General features: G+C 36.6%; 1 protein-coding gene across 1 annotated transcript; it reads right to left on the reverse strand.

Moving 5' to 3' along the window:
• Positions 1 to 341: 341 nt before the first annotated feature.
• Positions 342 to 15402, reverse strand: LOC307152299 (GTPase IMAP family member 8-like). Its single transcript, XM_079860822.1, has 9 exons — positions 15331 to 15402; positions 12417 to 12515; positions 12123 to 12204; positions 11481 to 11539; positions 10509 to 10832; positions 9361 to 9436; positions 6881 to 7819; positions 2783 to 3553; positions 342 to 2540 (listed from the first exon to the last, which is right to left on the reverse strand). Exons 6-9 carry the CDS (start codon positions 9377 to 9379, stop codon positions 1906 to 1908), a joined length of 2364 nt encoding a protein of 787 aa, XP_079716948.1. The 5' UTR covers positions 9380 to 9436; positions 10509 to 10832; positions 11481 to 11539; positions 12123 to 12204; positions 12417 to 12515; positions 15331 to 15402; the 3' UTR covers positions 342 to 1905.
• Positions 15403 to 20566: the final 5164 nt, after the last annotated feature.

The raw sequence follows: 20566 nt of genomic DNA on the forward strand, positions 1-20566 counted from the left end.
GTAATGGGAAACAGCTGAGGTGGGGAATGAGATGATTGCAGACAGCTGGAGCACTGAACAAACACGCGAGCGGCACAACGCCCACTCACGCAAACTCACAGACATGTAAACAAACAGTGACACGCGACACAGAGGAAACGATGAATATCAACCGTGACACACTTATTACAACCGAGCAAATGACTCGTCCAGCGTTAATTTGAACAGGCCGTAACTATCAGCTCTGCAGCGGAAATAAATATCCAGACTATAGTGAAACACTATTTATTAGCAAGGTAACTTAGATCAGCAGTTTAAGACATTAAATTCGTAAGCACATAACACAAGTAATACTTCTCTTTAAAATACAAACAAGACTTTATTGATTATTCTAACACATAAAACTAATATCTAACACAAACACATGCACACACATTCATACGAGTTGCAGAAAGAAAGAGAGTGAGGAAAGAATGAGTTTTAAGAGTGAGATGATGAAATCCCAAGTTTCTATATGCACTTATAAGACATGACCTGACGGACCATCAATCATTAATTTAACCCTTCTATCGTTTCTTAGGCGGGTTAATTAATTTATATCAATGCACCAGTTCCCTTTGTCAGCCTAAAAGCGGTTTCCAGGGTTCATTGGCTGGCGTCTCCTCATGTCTGGATAGATGTCTGGGGCGGCCAATCATGTGGTGTGCTGGCGGATGGATGGAAAGTCTTTGAAGTTGGAAGCGGGCTTTGCAGTCGAATCGTTTAACCAAAACTTTGCAGCAAAACTCAACTTAGAACCGAGACTCTCAACGGAAAAGAAAAGCAAGAGAAAGAGAATGAGAATTGAGACGAGAGTTGTTAAATGGCTTGAATGAAGCTGTTTAACCCATGTTCTTCTAATCTCGATTTGAGTTCTTTCGTCTACTCGTCTACATGGTTACTCGTCTGTCTGGTTACTCCATCATGGCTTCTCCATGATCGTTGGTGAATCTACTCTTCTAAAGCTTTGTTTGGGTCCTAAGATTTTAAACTCAAATGTTTGTCCAGCCTCCTGGATGAGTTCTGAACAATTAGACACTGTCTTTATTTGAGAGGTGGCATTTTCTTCACGTCTCATCGTAAATCATGCGTTATCTGTGATCTCCTTACTCTCCAGCTCTAGCAGTGAGTACAGAGGCCACAGTTTAGACATCATTCCTATTATAAGAATACAAAACATTTTACACAGATTTCAATCAAGCCATCTTCTGAATTAAGAACATATGATCGTACTGATAGGAAACGAGACACACTTTCATTCAAACATCTAATAGTTATAACAATTACATGACTTATATGCATGACACATATAGGTTGTAGACACAATATAGAATTATGTAGTTGAACGATGTTTGATTATAAGTCCATCAAGAATTGTTTTGGGATGATTTTATGTATTTTTATAGGTAAAGTCTCAGTCTCTGTGGTTTTAAGAGATTCCAACCCTATTGTCGTTCAGAGGTCCTTAAGAAGAAGGAGGTCTGTTTTGTATATCTGTCGTGGGATCAAGTAACCTCTGCCGTTATGTTGGTTGGGCCCTGAGTTTTGTCATCTCTGAACCAATCAGTCTTTTCCAAACTATCTAACATTGACAACGTTCTTCCTTTAGTTGGGCTCATCTCTTTGAAGTTTGCATGGCCATAAAGTTTTTAGCTGGGGTTTTTTTGCTGGTTGGCGTAGACTGGCTGGAGCCTGGATTCTATGGTTCTGGATTGGTGATTTGGGGTCTGGAATGTTGGGTTCTGTGTGGAATTATGTTTGAACAAATCACCTGGAAGATTCATTTGTGTTTGGTTCGCCCTCAAATCCTACAGTTTCCATAACCAAAACAAAATGTTTGGAAAATGTTCTTTGAACAAAAATAGGTTAACTATGTATTAGTTGGTTTTATTGTATCTTACAACCACCTGTATCATCTTGTCTTTTAAAGATGTTTTGTCTGGTGTAGTGCTTCCCTCCATTTCTCTGCACCATTTCATCAATCTTCTGCAGCAGTTCAGTGACCTGACCTTGATTGTTTCTGTCCTTGTTGTTTAATGTGTGATATCTGCCACCACAGCTGTCAATCACTGATTTAAGATCCTTGTTTTTTTGTATATATTCATTCAGAGGTTGATCTATCAGTGCATTTAGCCAATCAGCATGACTGACAAGAATAACTGTGTGATTTAAAGCATCTTTTTCAAGGTTCTCCTGAAACCATTTAGCCGGGTTCTTCTCCTCCCTTGATAACCCTTCCATCCCGATCACCAGCAGAAACACATGAGGACCAGGAGCAGACATTTCTAAGCTTTTCTCAACATCAGACTTATTATGATTATGAGTGTGCCTGAAAAATAATGGATCTAACAGTCCTGGAGTGTCAGTGATTGAGACCATTCTTCCAGACACCAATGATGCTTGTCTCTCACAGCTCCTAGTGGTTGTCCTTAAACTTGCTCTGAACACATCTCTGCCCAGGATGGTGTTCCCAGTTGAACTCTTTCCTGCTGCAAGAAAACCCAGCAGCACAATCCTCAGATCTGTTCAAGAAAGAAGGATATATTAGGGTTATTCAGAATTAGAAAATGCTGGGTCCTCGGCCAGTAGAAATGTAACTGTGAAGCCTAAAATGTTGTTGAAATCTAGTAAAATAAAACGTCCCATATACTTTAGGTTCCCATGTGATTTACTAATGCATGTCTTCAGCTAATACACGTAACACATGCAGAACCACAAGAAAATTATATGTTTGGAATCCAAACACAAATGTTTTGATATTTACCTTGTCTTGACAGATTGCTGTGTGCCATTGCTCTCTCTCGTTGCAGTCTCAGAGCCATCTCACTTAACTCGAGTGTCATCATGAGGTTCATAAGTTCCTCAGTGTCTTTATGCAGTTCATTTAAGTCACTTTCGGTGTCCTCTTGACTATTGTCTTGCCTCAACTTCTCTTGTTTCTTCTTTCTCTTCTCATTGGTGTAATGTTCTCCTCTGTTGTCCTTCACCAGTTGCTCAATCTTCACCAGCAGTTCAGTGACCTGATCTTGATTGCTTCTGTCTTTATTGTTGAATGAGTGAAATCTGCCTCCACAGCTGTCAATCACGAACTGTAGATCAGGACTTTTCCTGATATACTGATCCAGTGATTCACCCATTAGCAAATCCACATGAGTGAACAGAACAAAAGTGTGATGTGCAGCTTCTTCTCCAAAGTTCTCCTGAATCCATTTGACTGTGTGCTTCTCACTCTCTGTGTATCTGCCATTCGGTCTGATGACCAGCAGAAACACATGAGGACCAGGAGCAGACATTTCTAGACATTCCTCAATATCACGCTTGAGTTCATGCTGAAAGTGCTTGTACCACGGCGCATCTAACAGTCCTGGAGTGTCAGTGATTGAGATGGATCTTCCAGACAACAACGCTTCTCGTTTCTCACAGGTTAAAGTACCAGAATGAGCCTCCGCTCTAAACACATCTCTGCCCAGGATGGTGTTTGCTGTTGAGGTCTTTCCCACATCAGATTTACCCAGAATCACAATCCTTAGATCTGCTAAATTAAATGAATATATGCTTTTGTTTACACACTGAAAGTTCAACATCATTCAACAAAATTCAATCTTATTTGATAAGGCCTCAAAATTGATCAAAACTGAAAGACCTGCTGCACACAATCTACTCCTGTCGTCTGATTGATAGTTTATATTTTTTTTATCAAGGAAAAGATCATTTAGTATAACTGTAAAAACGTTCAGCTTCAGGCTGTGCTTCACATGTCTTTTTGCTGTGAAATCTTTATGGATTCTTATAAAGTAAGCATAAGAATAACTTTAGTGTTAGTAATAATTCAAGATGAACACTTACTGGACTGAAGCAACTTAAGTTTACTTAATTATCCATACAAAATTTTAAAATAGCATGGTCAAATGTGAGTATCAAATATGATACATCAGGTTTTGATGAACATTTATTTACAAGTTGCAAGTGTGTGTCACGTATATAGATACACTCCCCCCAAAAGGTTCAATAAACTGTTCCATTTAAAAAATGTAGATTTACAAGGTTAAGTCATCTGAATGACGTTAACCCCCTGAGGTCGGCTATCGCGCCGGCGCGATAGGCTCGTTTTTTTTCGTATGAGTGCAAAAAAAAAATAAAAAAAAAATATTAATTTTATCTTATATGCTTGTGTTATACATCAATCGATCCTGTTTAGTGTGTATTTTTTTGTGTATGCTCATAATAAAAACAAAGTGTTGTGCTTTTCGCCAAATAAAGAAAAATAAACATGATGCGAGTTCTGCCTACTCTCCGTCAGTGAAGTCAATTCTGAAACGCGTCCGAAAATGAACTGTAACTCAGCGAATACTCAGTCAAACAGGCATACAGTCACACAGGCATGAAGCTTGAATTATCTTCTTTCAAATGAAGTAATTTTTATAAAAAACAAATATTCACAGTTTATATAATATGTATGTAAAGAGAGAGATGTCAGTCGTTCTCATCTCAGCTAATTAAGTTTTAATGTGACTCCGCCTACGGAGACCGCGCTATTCAAACGCAAATGTGAGGCGATCCATACAAACCTGTGAAACGCCCACATCCGCTGGATAAGGCCGGTGAAACCATGGGTGAAACACTGGATGCGTGGCGTAAACGTCTCAGCTGCGTGGCGTGTCCGTTTTTATTTCGGCTCCCATCCATGTTAACAGTTTAGAGTTTGCATACTGCCTGTGTGAGACGCGCGTCTCAGGCGCTGCACGAGCCGCGTGGAAAACGCGTGCATTCTAGAAATAGAACCGACGCCTATTTTTCACGCGACACGCAAGCGTCTTGGAAGCGTTTCCATGCAAAATTGAATAGGAAAATCTGTTTATTTGTCATTTTGACACGAATACATATTAATAAATGTCCTTTTGATGTTTAAAAGTGTCTAGGTTTTGACATAAATGCAAATATAAATGTAATTTTACAAAATATGATCGATTTTCAAATACTGCTGTATTGAATGAACAGCTTTTAGCAAACTCTATTGCTATACTGAGATGAGGAATATATACTGTATGTGTTTTGTCAAAAATAAAGTCATCAACTAACTAATGAATCCTTTACTTTGAAATACGTATGATAAAATGTATACTTTAGTTTTGAAAGACGTTGACTAGTTTTGAAAAGATTATAAAGTATGTATGTGCATGCATATATATATGTGTGTGTGTATATATGAAGAGTTCAGATGCAAAAGCCTCTAAATGCCATCTGAAATTTTCTCCTAGAATGATCATTTTTATGAAGCTTGTATATTTAAGTTAGCTATAGGTGACACGTCACCTGAATGAATGGCTCATTAAGTATGCAGGGACGTAGTCTCACCAGGTGTGAACTACTACATATGCATGATGCTGTTGGAGCGTTTACGCCCCATCCGCATATTGGCTTTCCAAACTAAAAGTGTTTCACAAAACTAAAATCAATGTATCGTTTTTTTGTGGATGATTAGGCAGGATGATTTTCATATCATTTTGAAGAAAAAACACTAGGCGATGAAATCCATTAGTCAAAAGTCTTATTGCCACATATTTAGTATGTGTTTTGTGGCCTTATTTCAGAAACTTTCATTTTTAGTTTTTTCAATAACCACGCATAAACATTATTCTCTCAAAAATGCAGACATGTACATTCTTGTTGCTCACATATTATGGTAGCCCTGTTTGTGCTAAATAGTGTGTAATTTTTTTTGCCATTAATATGTTTATAAGCAACTGAAAAAAGCACAAATGTCAGGGCATGTCTGAACATCTCAAGGACCCCAAAAACACCCCAGACCCCAGAGGGTTAACAACATTAAAATAAAGACTTTGGCCAATAATAATAATAATAATTTACTCAAATTTAATTTTGTTTTACACAGTTTTTAATCTGCCTCTCTGGACCTCTTCAGTCAGAATTCACCAAAGAACTTACCTTTTTGAAATTTTTTAACATTTTGCTCCATTAGAATGGGATATTGGTGACTTTTGTCGCATTAGCTGTGAAAACATGAATGTATGAATTTCAACAATGGTGACCATCAAAAAGGTTTTTGCAGTGCATTCTGGGTGCACCAATTAAAACTCATCCATGGCTCCCACCTCTCTGCATGCATTGCGGCATGCTGTTTGTCACCATTGTTGAGATTCATACACTAATTATTTTGTGTGTGTGTGAGTCTGAAACTTTCAAACATTTTTTTTTTTTTTTTTTGTGCAGAATCTCATGAAATAACATCACACAATGTAACATTAACAATAATGTAATAGTAATACATTTCTTAGAGATCTCTAGATGATTGTCACTATCAACTAAATCATACACTGGTCACCAAAATGGTGACTCTTTCCTTCAGTGATTCTGCTTGTTAACAGCAGGTGTTCATCACTAATGCCCAATCATCACTTAATTAATCAATTAATTATCACATTAACTTTAACACTCTTAAGTGTGGACTAAAATAAGCTCTGAGGAGAGTTACTTTGACACAGGTTTATCATAACATTCCCTCAAAACCCTAAATTATAATCAAAAATATTATTGAACAAAACATATGTTACATTGCTTTTCCTGAAAAAATAAAATAATAATTTACGGCATTTCAAGGCTTCAGTCACTTTTGACTGCAAAGGAGCCAAATGAAGGGGTTTGATTGGTTAAAGTGCAACTTCACACTTGGAAAGCACTTCAACAGCTCACTGATCATGAAGTCTTTAGATATTTAATCTACAAATGAAGGCTTTTGTTTGCTGTCATTTATGTATTGAGTAAACATGACATGTTATGTATTTAAAAAAAAAAAAAAAAAAGGAAATGTTGGGAATAAAACCACAAATGGTTCAATATTTACCTAGTTTTGAATGTCCAGATGTCATTCGTCTTTCCAGTGCCCATCTCTGTCTTTCTTTCTCTCTGCGACTTTCCATCTGTTTCCTGAGATCTTCCTTCACTCTCAGATATTGCGCTCTCTCCTTCACGTCCTCTTTTTTCCTCTCATTATGGTCTTTTATTCTCTCTTCTTTGCTTTTAGTTTTTATTTCCTCCTCTTGATTAACCCCGTCTATTTGCTTTTTTGAATCTCTCTCCTCTTGTCTTTTCCACACCTGTTCTTGTTTCTTTCTCTCTTCTTCCTGTTTATGACTCTTTTCTTCATACTTCACTCTCTCCTTCTGCTCTCTGAGTTTTCTTAGGTCCTTCAGGTAGATCTCATTGCTGTAGTTTTGTCCTCCGTTGTTCTCCACCATTACATCAATATTCTTCAGAAGCTTTGTGATCTGGCTGGGATCACACTCATTTTTGCTGTTCATCACATGAAATCTTTCCTCAAAATAGTTCAGCAACTCTTTGCTATTTTCACTCTCAGTGATTTGCTTAAATTTTCCTCTGGATATTTTTTCTCGTCCAATAAACAGCACCATAGTGACCTTCAAAGCTTGAGCTCCAAAGTTCTCCTGAATTTGTTCCACAATGTTCCTCTTGTCCTCTCCAAAGTTTCCCAGGTTGACGACGAGCAGGAAGACGTGAGGACCGGGATCAGAGAGATACAGACTCTTCATCATCTGCTTCTTCATCTCTTCATCAGTCAGTTGAGTGTTGAAGAATCCTGGAGTGTCGATGATGGAGATGTTTCTGTCTTCTACTCTTCCTCTCTGTATCTCACTCTCTCTGGTTCTGCTCTCTTTAAATGCCTCTCGACCCAGTATTGCATTTCCTATTGAACTCTTTCCAACTCCAGAGACTCCCAGTAACACAATCCTCAGGTCATGTGCATCAGCTGCTTCATCAGGGTCTGTGAAACAGGCATTAGCACTTAATTAGCTGATGCTTTTCTTGTGACTGATTTTTTTTCAGGATCAGTCACAATCCTGAAACAAGCAAAAATGAAGTTAATTCCAAACATTGAATTATTGCATCTGTTGCTCCCATAAAGCAGTCCACCTTTTTCGTGTTATTTCCTATCCTCTCACCAGACTTACATAGTCTCAGAACAGCGAAAGAAGCCATTTGATTTATTAGAAGTCAGTGTGCCATCAGCAAAATTGAAACTGATATTTCAAGGTAAAACACAAATATACAGCTTTAAATGCCATTAAGGAATGTTATAATCAGTTTCAGGTCTAGGGGCAGGAAAGGAAGGTAACAAAAGTTTTGGCGAGAGAGTGAGAGAACTCCCATCTCCAGGTCCCAGGACAAGCACAAATTACAAGGACACCAGTTTATAAAGTAAAAAGATTTCACAAGTTTCATTTTAACATAATCAATGGGATATAAAAGATAGGACTTCAGGGGGAAACAAAATAAATTCTTACTAAAGGTTTTTTTTTTTTAGAAATAACTTACCTAGCTTTAAGAGTAAAATAAATCAAAAGACAAACACTTCCCTTACTTCCTCTCTATATAAAACACAAATTCTCAAATAAAATGGTATCCACCTCCCTACAAATTATCCCAATAAAGAAACCAAACAGTATATTAACTTAAAAGAAAACACTCCAGTTATATGATGTTAACTATAAACACAAGGTTACCACAAAGTCACAGAAGTTAGCACACAGCATACCTTCTTTCAACGTTCACTTAATCACTACAACTTATACTACAAACACAAGAAACCAACAAGTGCTGGGACCGGAAGATGACAGTCTCTCAGAGGAAAGCCTCAGTCTCTCTGTTGAGTTGGAACTCTCTGGGTTCTTATATACACTGCTCCACTCACACCTTAACGAGCTGGAACACAAATCAGGTGGCACTCCCAAACCTGTGAAGTGGATAGTGGGAGGAGCAACAAGGAAAGACAGAGAATACATAGAGACAAGCGCTACAACAGCAATAAAACACACACACGTCCCTTGGGATGTAACAGGAATATTCTGGGTTCAATACAAGTTAACTCTTTCCCCGTCATTGACGAAAATTTTGGTCTTTCCGTATTTTCACTTTTATACGGTAGGGGGCGCTATTACACATCTTCTGAAAAAGTAGAGAATCTCCTGATCAAAACAGATCAAAACACAGGTGAAGACAACGCTATCTCATGACCTATATGTATTTTACGAGGTGGCTAATTCATACGAATTCGTATGACCTCACTCGTACGAATTTGTGCGATTTGTCTGACTCCCAGTGATGGGTAGGTTTAGGGGCGGGGTCAGGGGTAGGTCATTACCCAAATGTTACTGAATGAAATGGCGACCCAGGACGAGCTGTAGGAGCATTCGGGGTGTTGATGGACTCGATCTACTCCATGTTTCGATGCATGAAGCTAGAATAAAAGGGGGCTCCAGGAACCTGGTTGAGAACCTACATCTTCTATTTTACACATTTACTGACCGTGTTGTGCTGAGGCCATTTTTGTTGTCACTTAATCACTCCTCTTCTTATCTCAGTGCCAGTGATCGCAGTATTTCTGTATAGATAAAAATAACACAAAGACTGAACTTGTAGGTACACATTTAGATAGGTTGTACTGTAGGTAAACATTCTCTACAACAATTAATTTAATGAGCTTATAAAATGACAAAAAAAAAATTATTTCTGTTAGACGTCTACAGAAGTTCTTATTGAGAATTAACAGAGGTTTAGATGTTGATGTTTTATAGAAATTTTATTCTTCAGTAATATTTTTTTTTTTGCAACAATTCTGCATTGATGACAGTCAAGTGACTGCATTAAAGTGGTTTAAACAACTGCTCTTTCTGTTCAGCTGACTTATGGAATTGAAGCATTATTGAAAAGAAAGTTGTAAACTCAACTGATGTGATAACTTGTAACACTGTGACAAGTGATCTGTGTGAGATTGCCCAAAACTTCTTATAGGGATCTCCCAGTCACGTGACCCCTAGCCGTGTGTCAGCCATTTTGACGGTATACATCCGTCAGCTACTCACATTGGCTATACTGTTTATGGACTGTCTAATGGCAATAGATCTATTATTAGGGGTGGGTAATATATTAGGGAGTATATAATAATATAATTATTAGTATAATTGTTTTATAATTAGCCTAAATATTGCAATACTTTGCGCTACAGTATTGATATAATTGCGTGCGCAAAATATCTCGATACTGAACAGAATCGAGTTTTCCCCCACCACTATTATTAGCTTCAGCTAACTCTTCACGTCATGTCATCGCACTTATTAGCATCACAAAAATATATATCAAGTATACAAGAGGAAGATAGGAATCATAGATCCATATGAAGCACCGCAAGTTCTTTTTACAGGCATTTAATGTGTAGAAAAACTTCCTGACATTGAGTTTGGTGACATTTACAGCTGACGTTACCTTATTCACTTCCCATCACGCTACACCAGAGCTTCATTAAAAGCATACAAAAGCAGGCTATCGGTTGTCATGGACATGTTACAAAAACTGAATAGACGTAAAAAGTCAAGTAACCTTGTATAATTTCATCTCAACTTTATTGTATATTTTACATGCACTTTTATTATTTGTTTACATTTTTCTTCTTGTACCTTATATCACAAACAGTTGGAAGCCAAGCACCACCATCAGCGTTTTGCCTGTATATTGCCGCCAACCACTTGTTTCTCCGTTTTGTTTCTTTCGGGATACGGTATAAAGATAGGCCTATTCCTTTTGTATGATCACGTCTGATCGCATCCAACTGCACAGCATCGCTCGGGCATGATAGAATATCGCGACGAGCTGCAGTATCAATGTAGTTTATACCAGAGCCCGTCTCTGTTTATACTGTCTATGAGTATCACCGGCGGTTTAGCATTTTCTATTCCGTCAAAATGGCTGCTCCAAATGGCGTGACGTCACGCGGGATGTCCCTATAAGATAAAAAGTTGAGACATATAGACATAAACACTCATCATGCAAACCTCAAAACTGGTTAAAATAAAATAAAAAAATCATCAAATACAAATAGTATCCAGGTGCATGATTTATTCATGCCACAATGCATGCTGGGAGCTATGAATGAGTTTTGTAAGCTGATGAAACATTTCCCCATTGTTGAGTTTCATATGCTGATTGTTGATGTCTGTGAGTGTGAAACTAATCCTGTTGTTATTAACTTCATGCTTAAATCATGTTTTCATTTTTCAACAAATCTGATTTTGGTAATCTGGTCACTGAACACACTAATAATATAGCCAGATAAAATCTACAAATTTTTTGTCATTTTTGCAACTTCAGAGTCGTCACTAATGCTCACATTGAACACTGTGTTAATGAAACACAAGGGATTTGCTGTGTGTCATCCAACCATATGCCATTTTAAGTCAGAACATTTGTGATCCTTAATATTTAAAGGACATTTGAAGAATGATTTTAAAATAATGTTTTCTGCCAACATTATGAGAACATTCATCAAATACTAATTGCATTGTGTGATGATTTCATGAAGATTGGTTTGAAAGTGTTTAATTCTAAAGCTTACATAAACGTTGGTTAAATACATTCAAGAGAAAACTTACAATGGAACAATAACTATGGGACAGGCTACAAAACTTTCCCACGTTCCAAGGGTGTTCTTCTGAAAGAGCAAACACAACATTATTCATTTGAAGTTTGTTGTCATTCTAATGTTTAAAGGATGTTTCAAGAAAGTTGTTCTAATGTTTTCTCCCAACATTATGGCGACACTTTAAGAACCTTCTACAAACAATGTATAAATAATATTTTTGTGCGGACCTTTTAAGAACATTATTAAAGACCAAATAACATTGAAGAAACACTTTATTAATGTTACTGGAAGAATGTTTGTTCATAACTTTGAAAGAACCTTAACGTTAGCCAAAGTTATGAGTACATTGAGTCAGTAATCAAGGAATTAAAGTTAGCCTAGAGAGGCTTTATGTTGTAAACCAAATAACAGTTTTAAATAAAAAAAAGTAAGAATTGACAACAACAACAACAACAACAAACATTTAAAAACTAAAGTGGCCTTAGGTTAGATTATAGGCCTATAGGGAAAACAAGATAACATTTCATGTGAGGTAACATAGTGATGTAATGGTAATTAGCCTAGTTGAAAAATATTTGACTCAATTATTATTATGTTTCTTTCATAGTTCCTTCTTTAGAAGTTATGTGTGACTTGTATGCGAAAGTATTACCTTGCTCGGTCTGTCTCTTCCTGTGTGTGAAGATGCTCTCTTCAATACAGGTAACCAGGGCGTCACTCTGTTTTGTCATAAGCTGAAATGATTAGAAAGATTTAAACGACAGTTCTTGCTGACACTTTCAAACGACCAACTGATAACGGTTGTATTTACTAACTTCACGCATGCCGCTCTCAGTCTCGAGATTATGTAAACAATTTAAAGTGACGATGGTGTTTCAGAAAGGGCAAAAATGTCATTTTATTTGATCGAATCAACATGTTGAGTCTTTATTTAGCCAATACTCACTGGATATGCAGCGAGCCACCGCAACTGTGGACGAGCGCTAGACCCGAGCGCTCGCAGAGCGTGCACGTCAAGAGAACGTTACGCTATTTCCTCCTGCCACTAATAACAGCCACAACGAAGCGCTCAGATTGAGCATTGAAACAACTAGTTAAAGCACCGGACGGCAATTTAAATGATTAATCTCCTGCTCAAGAATTAAAGATGGCCATTATGCATGTCGCAAAGCGCGAGCTGGCACAACAGTGGGAAGGCAAATGTCCTTACGCGCCCCACCCTTGTTTACCAGGTGTGTGTTAGTTAGAGCTCATTGTTCGAATGGGAAAGAGAAACTGAAAGTTACCTTGATGTTATATCAGTGATATAATCTTAGTTAGTTTATCCAGCTGATATTGTGTAAATAAGTCTGTGATAAGTGGTGATGCTGAACATTAAAATAATGAAATGCTGTAGGCCTAATTAAAATGATGTTGGCTATACCGTGAACAAATTTCTATAAATGACAATAGTTTAATTGAATACGTGTATAATACAACCAAGTGTATTATTAGAGTTGGGGTACTCGAACTCGGACTCGGACTCGAGTCCGGACTCGAGTCCAATTTTGAATGAACTCGGACTTGTCACGCACTCGGATGAATTTGTACTCGGACTTGACACGGACTCGGACATTTTAGACTCGGAAAATTTGCCGAGTACAGTCGAGTCCGGGCACTGGAGGACACAATATTATTCAAAAACGAAACGAAACGAAACTGCTTACATTGTGTTGTGTCAGTGTTGAGCATTGTACGTTAGCCAATCACAGATATGTATATTAAGCGCATGAACACAGTGGCCAATCAGAGGCGTTTTGAGTCACCATGCGGAGAAGTCGCTCAAAAAGTATGTTCAGAATCAGCGCGAGTTTTATCCTTTCGCAAATCTCCTCATAAACAACAAAGTCTTGACGCGATATAAATAAGAGATTCGCTGTGCAGTGCGGACAACTTCAGTGTTTATGACGAGAGCTTCAGTGAGAGTGCAGAACGCGGTAAGTAAGTGATGGCTTAAAGTGAGCGCTATTGACAATCTAAATAATATATTTTTTCATGCTTGTAGAGGACCAGTGGTTACGTTCACACTGTAAATTAAAAAGAGTGATAACTGCATTTAAATGTGGGAGAGAATCCGCAGAATTTTAGTCCTGTGAGTCATGAAATTGCGATGATTGACACAGTAACCATAGCAACATGATAACGTGATAACCAAAGCAACATTTTGGCGTCTAATAATGTTATGATTTTTGTTATATTGATTTAGCCTACACTTTAGTCATAAGTTTACATACACCTTGCAGAATCCCCAAAATCTAATATTTATTTATTTTTTAATGAGGATGATCATAAAAACATTGTTTCTATTTATTACTGCCCTGAAAAATATTTTTCACATAATGGATGTTTAATAGCCTAGTCCACAAGAAAAAATACAAACACAAAATACAAGACAAATTACATAGGCTTGATTTTAATATTGTGTTTCATTACCTGAATGATCCAAAAAATGAAGTTTTTTTTTTATTATTATTATTTTTTTAATGGTTGTTCATGAGGAAAAATCCTCCAGCTCCTGCATATTCTTTGCTTTTCCAGCATCTTCTGCATATTTGACTCCTTACTAGCAGAGACTATGATTGTGAGATCCATCTTGTCACACTGAAGACAACTGATGGACTCATACACAACTATTACAAACCCTGCAAACATTTAGTGATGCTCAAGAAGGAAGCAACCATTAGGAGCCAGGGGGTGTACATTTTTGAACTGGATCATTGGTGTAAATTGCTCTTATTTTATTTAAAAATTCATTAATTAATTTAGTCCTGCCATTTAGAGGCTAGATAAGATATTGGCATGTAAAACAAAACAAGATAATCAAAATAAATCAAAATTAAAAAATCAACGTCATCTTGCTCAAAAGTTTACTCCTGGCTCTTAATGCATCGTGTTATATTCTTGAGCATTACATTGCAGAATCTGAAAGATGTACGATAGGTAAACGTATGACTGTAACTATACATTGGAATCATTTTGTAAGGTTTAACATATTAATTTAAGAGCTCAGTGTTGAGACCTTTCACTGGAATTTGATTGACATGCGATCTGACCAATCATAATGCAGATACCTGCCATTTTTGTCCGACAAACAAACCAAACCAGATAGTAGATTAAAGTCATTGGACTTGAACTTGAAAAATGCTGTGTATTGAATTCTTTTTGCAGTTCTGATGTTCATTCATGTTTAATTCGTGCTATAACTAGAAGATATTATCAGTTCATCTGTTGCTTGAGTTGAGGCCTATATTAAAGCACCACAAAACGGTGTGTATTGTTTTAATTTCATAAAAATTACAAAATTTGAAAGCTGAGACTTTATTTCATACCAGAAGTAGCCTTGTCTTGTCTGTTGGCGCATTGTCAGTGTCCTCTTTGCTCCGCTATATATATTTTACTGTGTGAGAACATGTGGAGTGAGAGCGGAATGGCTTGTCGGACGTAGCGACAGTAAGAGGGGCGGGTCTTTGTGAAAGGTCAATTTAAAACTATTAAAATCTTTGTGGACTCGGCCGGACTCGACTCGGACTCGGATGTTAAGGACTCGGACTCAAGTGCGACTCGGCATTCTTTGGACTCGGACTCGGACTCGATTGTTAAGGACTTGGACTCGACTCGGACTCGACAATGGTGGACTCGGACCCAACACTATGTATTATAAATATTAAGGTATTATCAATTTAGTTAAATAGTCATTTAAAAGTGCTAAGTAAATCGGATGTGTTAGATAAATACCATGACTGACATTTGCACTTCACAACACACAATGGGCCTGTCCATTGTTTTGTTTACATGTAAATGTCTTTTAAACAAACTTTTACCTGCTGTATGTTTCATCTCGAACCAAACAGCTGAATGCATAAGTTTGCATTCAACCACTCTGTCTCCTTATGACCTCCTTGCAGAATTTAAACAAATATAAAAAATAAAATAGCACATAGCTTGCTCTTTCTCATTGATGTGCAGTGCGCCACTGATTTCAGATGATAAATATTGCATAATCCCAGTCCAGATATTGTCTGTGGTTTGTTCTAGTCTGTCCACTGGGTGGCGTTTGTCTCTGCTTTTCTATCTACAAGGCAATGAGAGATTACTGTAAATATGATCACGTGATTTCCCTGATGTAGACATGGATCTTCCCTTACCGAACCAAAATATATTTCCATGTATTTATGATTAATATAAATATACTGAAAAATATATGAAGACCAATATTGCATTATTTATTACAATATATTGAATAATACATAAGTAATTGCTGCTTTTCATATATCATATATTGGAAAATATATTTACAATATATTTACACTGTAAAATGTCATTAGTTGAGTGTACTTAGAAAACATGTGGAAAAAGACTGCCTTACATTTCTCAAGGATGCTTACTCAAAGTTAGTTTTTATTATAAAAACATACAAAAGAGTGTTGGGAGGGACAATGCTAATCTATGCAAATACACAAATATACAGCTTTAAATGTCATTAAGGAATATTCTGGGTTCAATACAAGTTAACTCTTTCCCCGCCATTGATGGAAATTTCCGTCTTTCCGTATTTTCACTTTTATACGGTAGGGGGCGCTATTACTCATCTTCTGAAAGAGTAGAGAATCTCCTGATCAAAACAGATCAAAACACAGGTGAAGACAACGCTATCTCATGACCTATTCCTACGTATTTTACGAGGTGGCTAATTCATACAAATTCGTATGACCTCGTACAAATTTGTGCGATTTGTCTGACTCCCAGTGATGGGGAGTAGGTCATTCGTAGGAATTCATACGAATACAATATATCATGTAAAATATGTCAAATTTAGAAAAAAGGAGCCTGGTTGGGAATCTACATCTTCTATTTTACACATTTGCTGTCCGTGTTGTTCTGAAGCTTTTTATTTGATTTTTTTTGTCACTTAATCACTCCTCTTCTTATCTCAGTGCCAGTGATCACAGTATTTCTGTATAGATAAAAATAACACAAAAACTGAACTTGTAGGTAAACATTTAGATAGGTTGTAGTTAAGTGTTCTCTACAACAATTAATGACCTAATAAAATGACAAAAGAGAACTCAGTAAACAAAATAAAAAAAAACTTTATTTCTGTTAGACGTCTACAGAAGTTGTTGAGAATTAACAGAGGTTTAGATGTTGATGTTTTATTGAAATTTTATTCTTCAGGAATTTTCAATTTTTTGCAACAATTCTGCATTGATGACAGTCAAGTGACTACATTAAAGTGGTTTAAACAACTGCTCTTTCTGTTTAGCTGACTTATGTAATAGAAGCATATATTTTTATATATATTTATTCAACTGAAACTTAACTGAATAAATAAAATAAACATCAAAAAAGTTTGTTGGAAGTTTGTTGATGATGTAATTATTAATTAGTTTTGTTTAAAAATGCATTAAATCATAAAATTATGTGATACTAAGTAGGGCTGTGCGATATATATCGTGAGATTGTTATGCGCATCTCGTCAGTAAAGCCGGTTCCTTGATTAGTAGTAAATCACCATCACCTGCTTTCAGATGAAGCGGCATTTAGGGCTGAGGAGATAATTAAGTGATTAATTTAGTGATGATTGATCATTATTGAAGACACCTGATGTTAACAAGCAGAATCACTGAAGGAGCAAATCACAAATTGTAAGTTACCATTAAGGTGATGGGTGTTTGCTTTAGTTGGGCTCTAGACCATTATGTTTACTTTAATATTTACTGTTGTTCGTCTGCTGTTATTGCTTTATAACAGTTAAATGAACAAAGTAAAATGTTATCTATCTTATAGTGTTGGTTATGTTTTGACATAATCATGCTGTGATCTGAAAAAGGAAACTTATTGAGATAGTTTGGTTTAACTTGTTAGCAGCAGTTTAGTGATTCTTCAGCCTATGATTATCAGTATTTTACTTATAATTCTAAATATTTAATAAACATTGTTCTGATCAAAAGACATTCAGATAAATTAATTTAAAACACAGACATCAATAATCAGCCTGTGAATCTCAACAATGGTGACAATAATAAAGCATGTTGCAGTGGCTGCCACCAATCACAACTCATTAATGGCTCCCATCATGCATTGCGGTATGAATAAATTATGATCTGAATTGTCTATGTAATTTACTTTTCCTAATTGAATATTCTGCTCCTCACCATTGTTGAGATGCATAGACTGAATCTTGACATCTGTGTGTGCCTAAAAGAATGATTTTTTTTTTAAGCAACTTTTAAGAAATCCTTTATATTATATAAAAAATGCTGGGCATTTATGCAGATTCACTAACCAACAACATAAATCGAAGTCAGAAAGAAGGATTTTAATGAGTTCAGTGATCAAGTTCAAATGATGATTGTCATAATATAACCTACACCATCAGATCACTTTTTTTTTCTTTGTTTATCTGTCAGTTATAACTCAGATACAGCAGCCAAATAAAATCTAAAGTACACATATAATGGTCTAGAGCCCAACTAAAGCAAACACCCATCACCTTAATGGTAACTTACAATTTGTGATTTTCTCCTTCAGTGATTCTGCTTGTTAACATCAGGTGTCTTCAATAATGTTCAATCATCACTAAATTAATCACTTAATTATCTCATTAACTTAAACACTCTTGAGTGTGGACTCATACACTCCCAGGAGTGTTAATTTAACACTGGAGTTTTTGCTGTGAAAGAGCCGTAGTTAACTGACAAGCTGAGCCATATCGCATTAAGTATCGCTGGCGATACGTCCGCGATATTAATGCGATATGGCTCAGCTTGTCAGTTAACTACGGCTCTTTGTAGTAAATGCAGCTTCATCTGAAAGCAGGTGATGGTGATTTACTACTAATCAAGGAACCGGCTTTACTAACGAGATGCGCATAACAATCTCACGATATATATCGCACAGCCCTACAAAGGGGTCAGCTCTGGCCTTTTTTTAATAGTGCAGTCATTTAAATAAAGTAAATCATGAATTCAAATATGCACTGAAAAGGGTGAGTTTTGATTTTAATTCACAGTGGAAGATCTGAGGAATATTTTGGTGGATAAAACTGGATCAGGAAAGAGTGCAACAGGAAACACTGTATTGTGGAGAGATGCGTTTAGAGTTGGTTCCCCAGTCAACATGTTGATCTCACAGTGATCTCTCCATATGACCACAATGTGAGTTCACAGTGAGCTAAAAGTGTAACCGCACTGTGCACTCACTGTGTGCTCATATTATGGACACGATGTGAGTCACCCCAGCTAGAAATGTAATTGGACATGGATGGACACAAATTGTAAGTTACCATTAAGGTGATGGGTGTTTGCTTTAGTTGGGCTCTAGACCATTATATGTTTTCTTTAATATTTACTGTTGTTTGACTGCTGTTATTGATTTATAACAGTTAAATGAACAAAGTAAAATGTTGGTGTTGGTTATGTTTTGACATAATCATTCTGTGATCTGAAAAAGGAAACTTATTGCACTGTAAAAAAGAATACATTGATTTTATTAATATCTAATTAATAAAAATGAGGCAACAGATTACAAGCAATATTATTAATTAAATTTAACAAATTAGAATTGAGTAATAATTAATCAAATGAATTCCTTAAAAGTTAACCATTTAAAATGAGTAAAATTTACAAAATATCTTTTATTGCCAACATTGAAGACACCTGGTGTTAACAAGCAGAATCACTGAAGGAGAAAACCATAATTAAAGTCACCATTGTGGAGATCAGTGTGTGTTTTAGTTGGGCTCTTGACCTTAAATTATTAACTATAAGTTTTGTTTGGCTGCTGTACATGAGTTATAACAGCCAGATGAACAATGAGAAAAGGTAATCTGATGGTGTTGGTTGTAATTTAACATAATCATTACTTCACAATCATTAGACCTGAATCACTGAACCTCATATAGAGTGCAATTTATGAGTTAAGTTAACTTTATTAACTACAGCAGTATAATATTTTTAGCCTTTTCAATGAAATCCAAATGATCAAATCAATAATAAAAAATAAATATGTTTTTTTTGTTTGTTTTTTGGCACAAACACACATCAAGATTTTGCGTATGAATCTCAGCAATGGTGACAAACAGATCACCTCTGAACATAAGCTCATTATTTATTCATGCAGCAATGCATGATGGGAGCCATGAATGAGTTTTGATTGGTGGAACCCAGAATGCACTGCAACATGCTTTATTATTGTCACCATTGTTGAGAATCACAGGCTGATTATTGATGTCTGTGTGTCTCCTTTTTATGTCAGAGAAACTTTTTAGAAATTATTTGCCTTTGTAAAAGTTAAAAAATATTATGCCGTACAAGGCCAGTGCTGCTATAATTAATAAAGTAAACCTAACTCATAAATTGGACTCTATGGGCCCTATCTTGCACCCAGCGCAATTGACTTTGTACACCGACGCATGTATCATTCCTATTTTGCACCCGCGCAAAGCGCGTTTTTTCCTCCACAGAAGCACGTCGCTAAACTAGGGAATGAACTTGCGCTCCCTGGGCGGTTCAGCGCAAAAAAGGAGGCGTGTTCCAGCGCAAACGTTCCTTCATGCTATTTTGCAGGTTTAGAAAACAGTTGCGCCACTAACCAGGAAAAAATGGTTTAAAGTCAGTGGCGCGTTGCGCATGTTATTAATATGCTATTTTAAGGGCGCATGCTTGGCCATAATCAATGTAGCGTGTGCACAACGCGCATTCACTTTGATTCTCTCATCTACACAGAAGCAGCAGTTTTCATTTTTGCAAATCATGCATTATTACGATAGATAGATAGATAGATAGATAGATAGATAGATAGACAGACAATTTATTATAAAAGCATACATCTAGCTTACACATTTACCCAAATTATCATACGCCTTTTTAACCGAAGTTAATTTGGGTGTGTTTCTCCATCCCCAACGTCCCTGACGAGAGCGTTGCTCTCCTCGGCTGTGAACCGCTCCTCGCGCGCGCCTGGCAAATCCGCCGTTATAATAGGAATCCGCTTTAGAACAAGCGTGCCTGCTCTTAAAGGGAATGTGAGATGACGCTCTGATTGGTTTATTTCACG

Source organism: Squalius cephalus, assembly GCF_949319135.1.
Source record: "Squalius cephalus genome assembly, chromosome: 2".
NCBI classification, from domain to species: Eukaryota; Metazoa; Chordata; class Actinopteri; order Cypriniformes; family Leuciscidae; genus Squalius; species Squalius cephalus.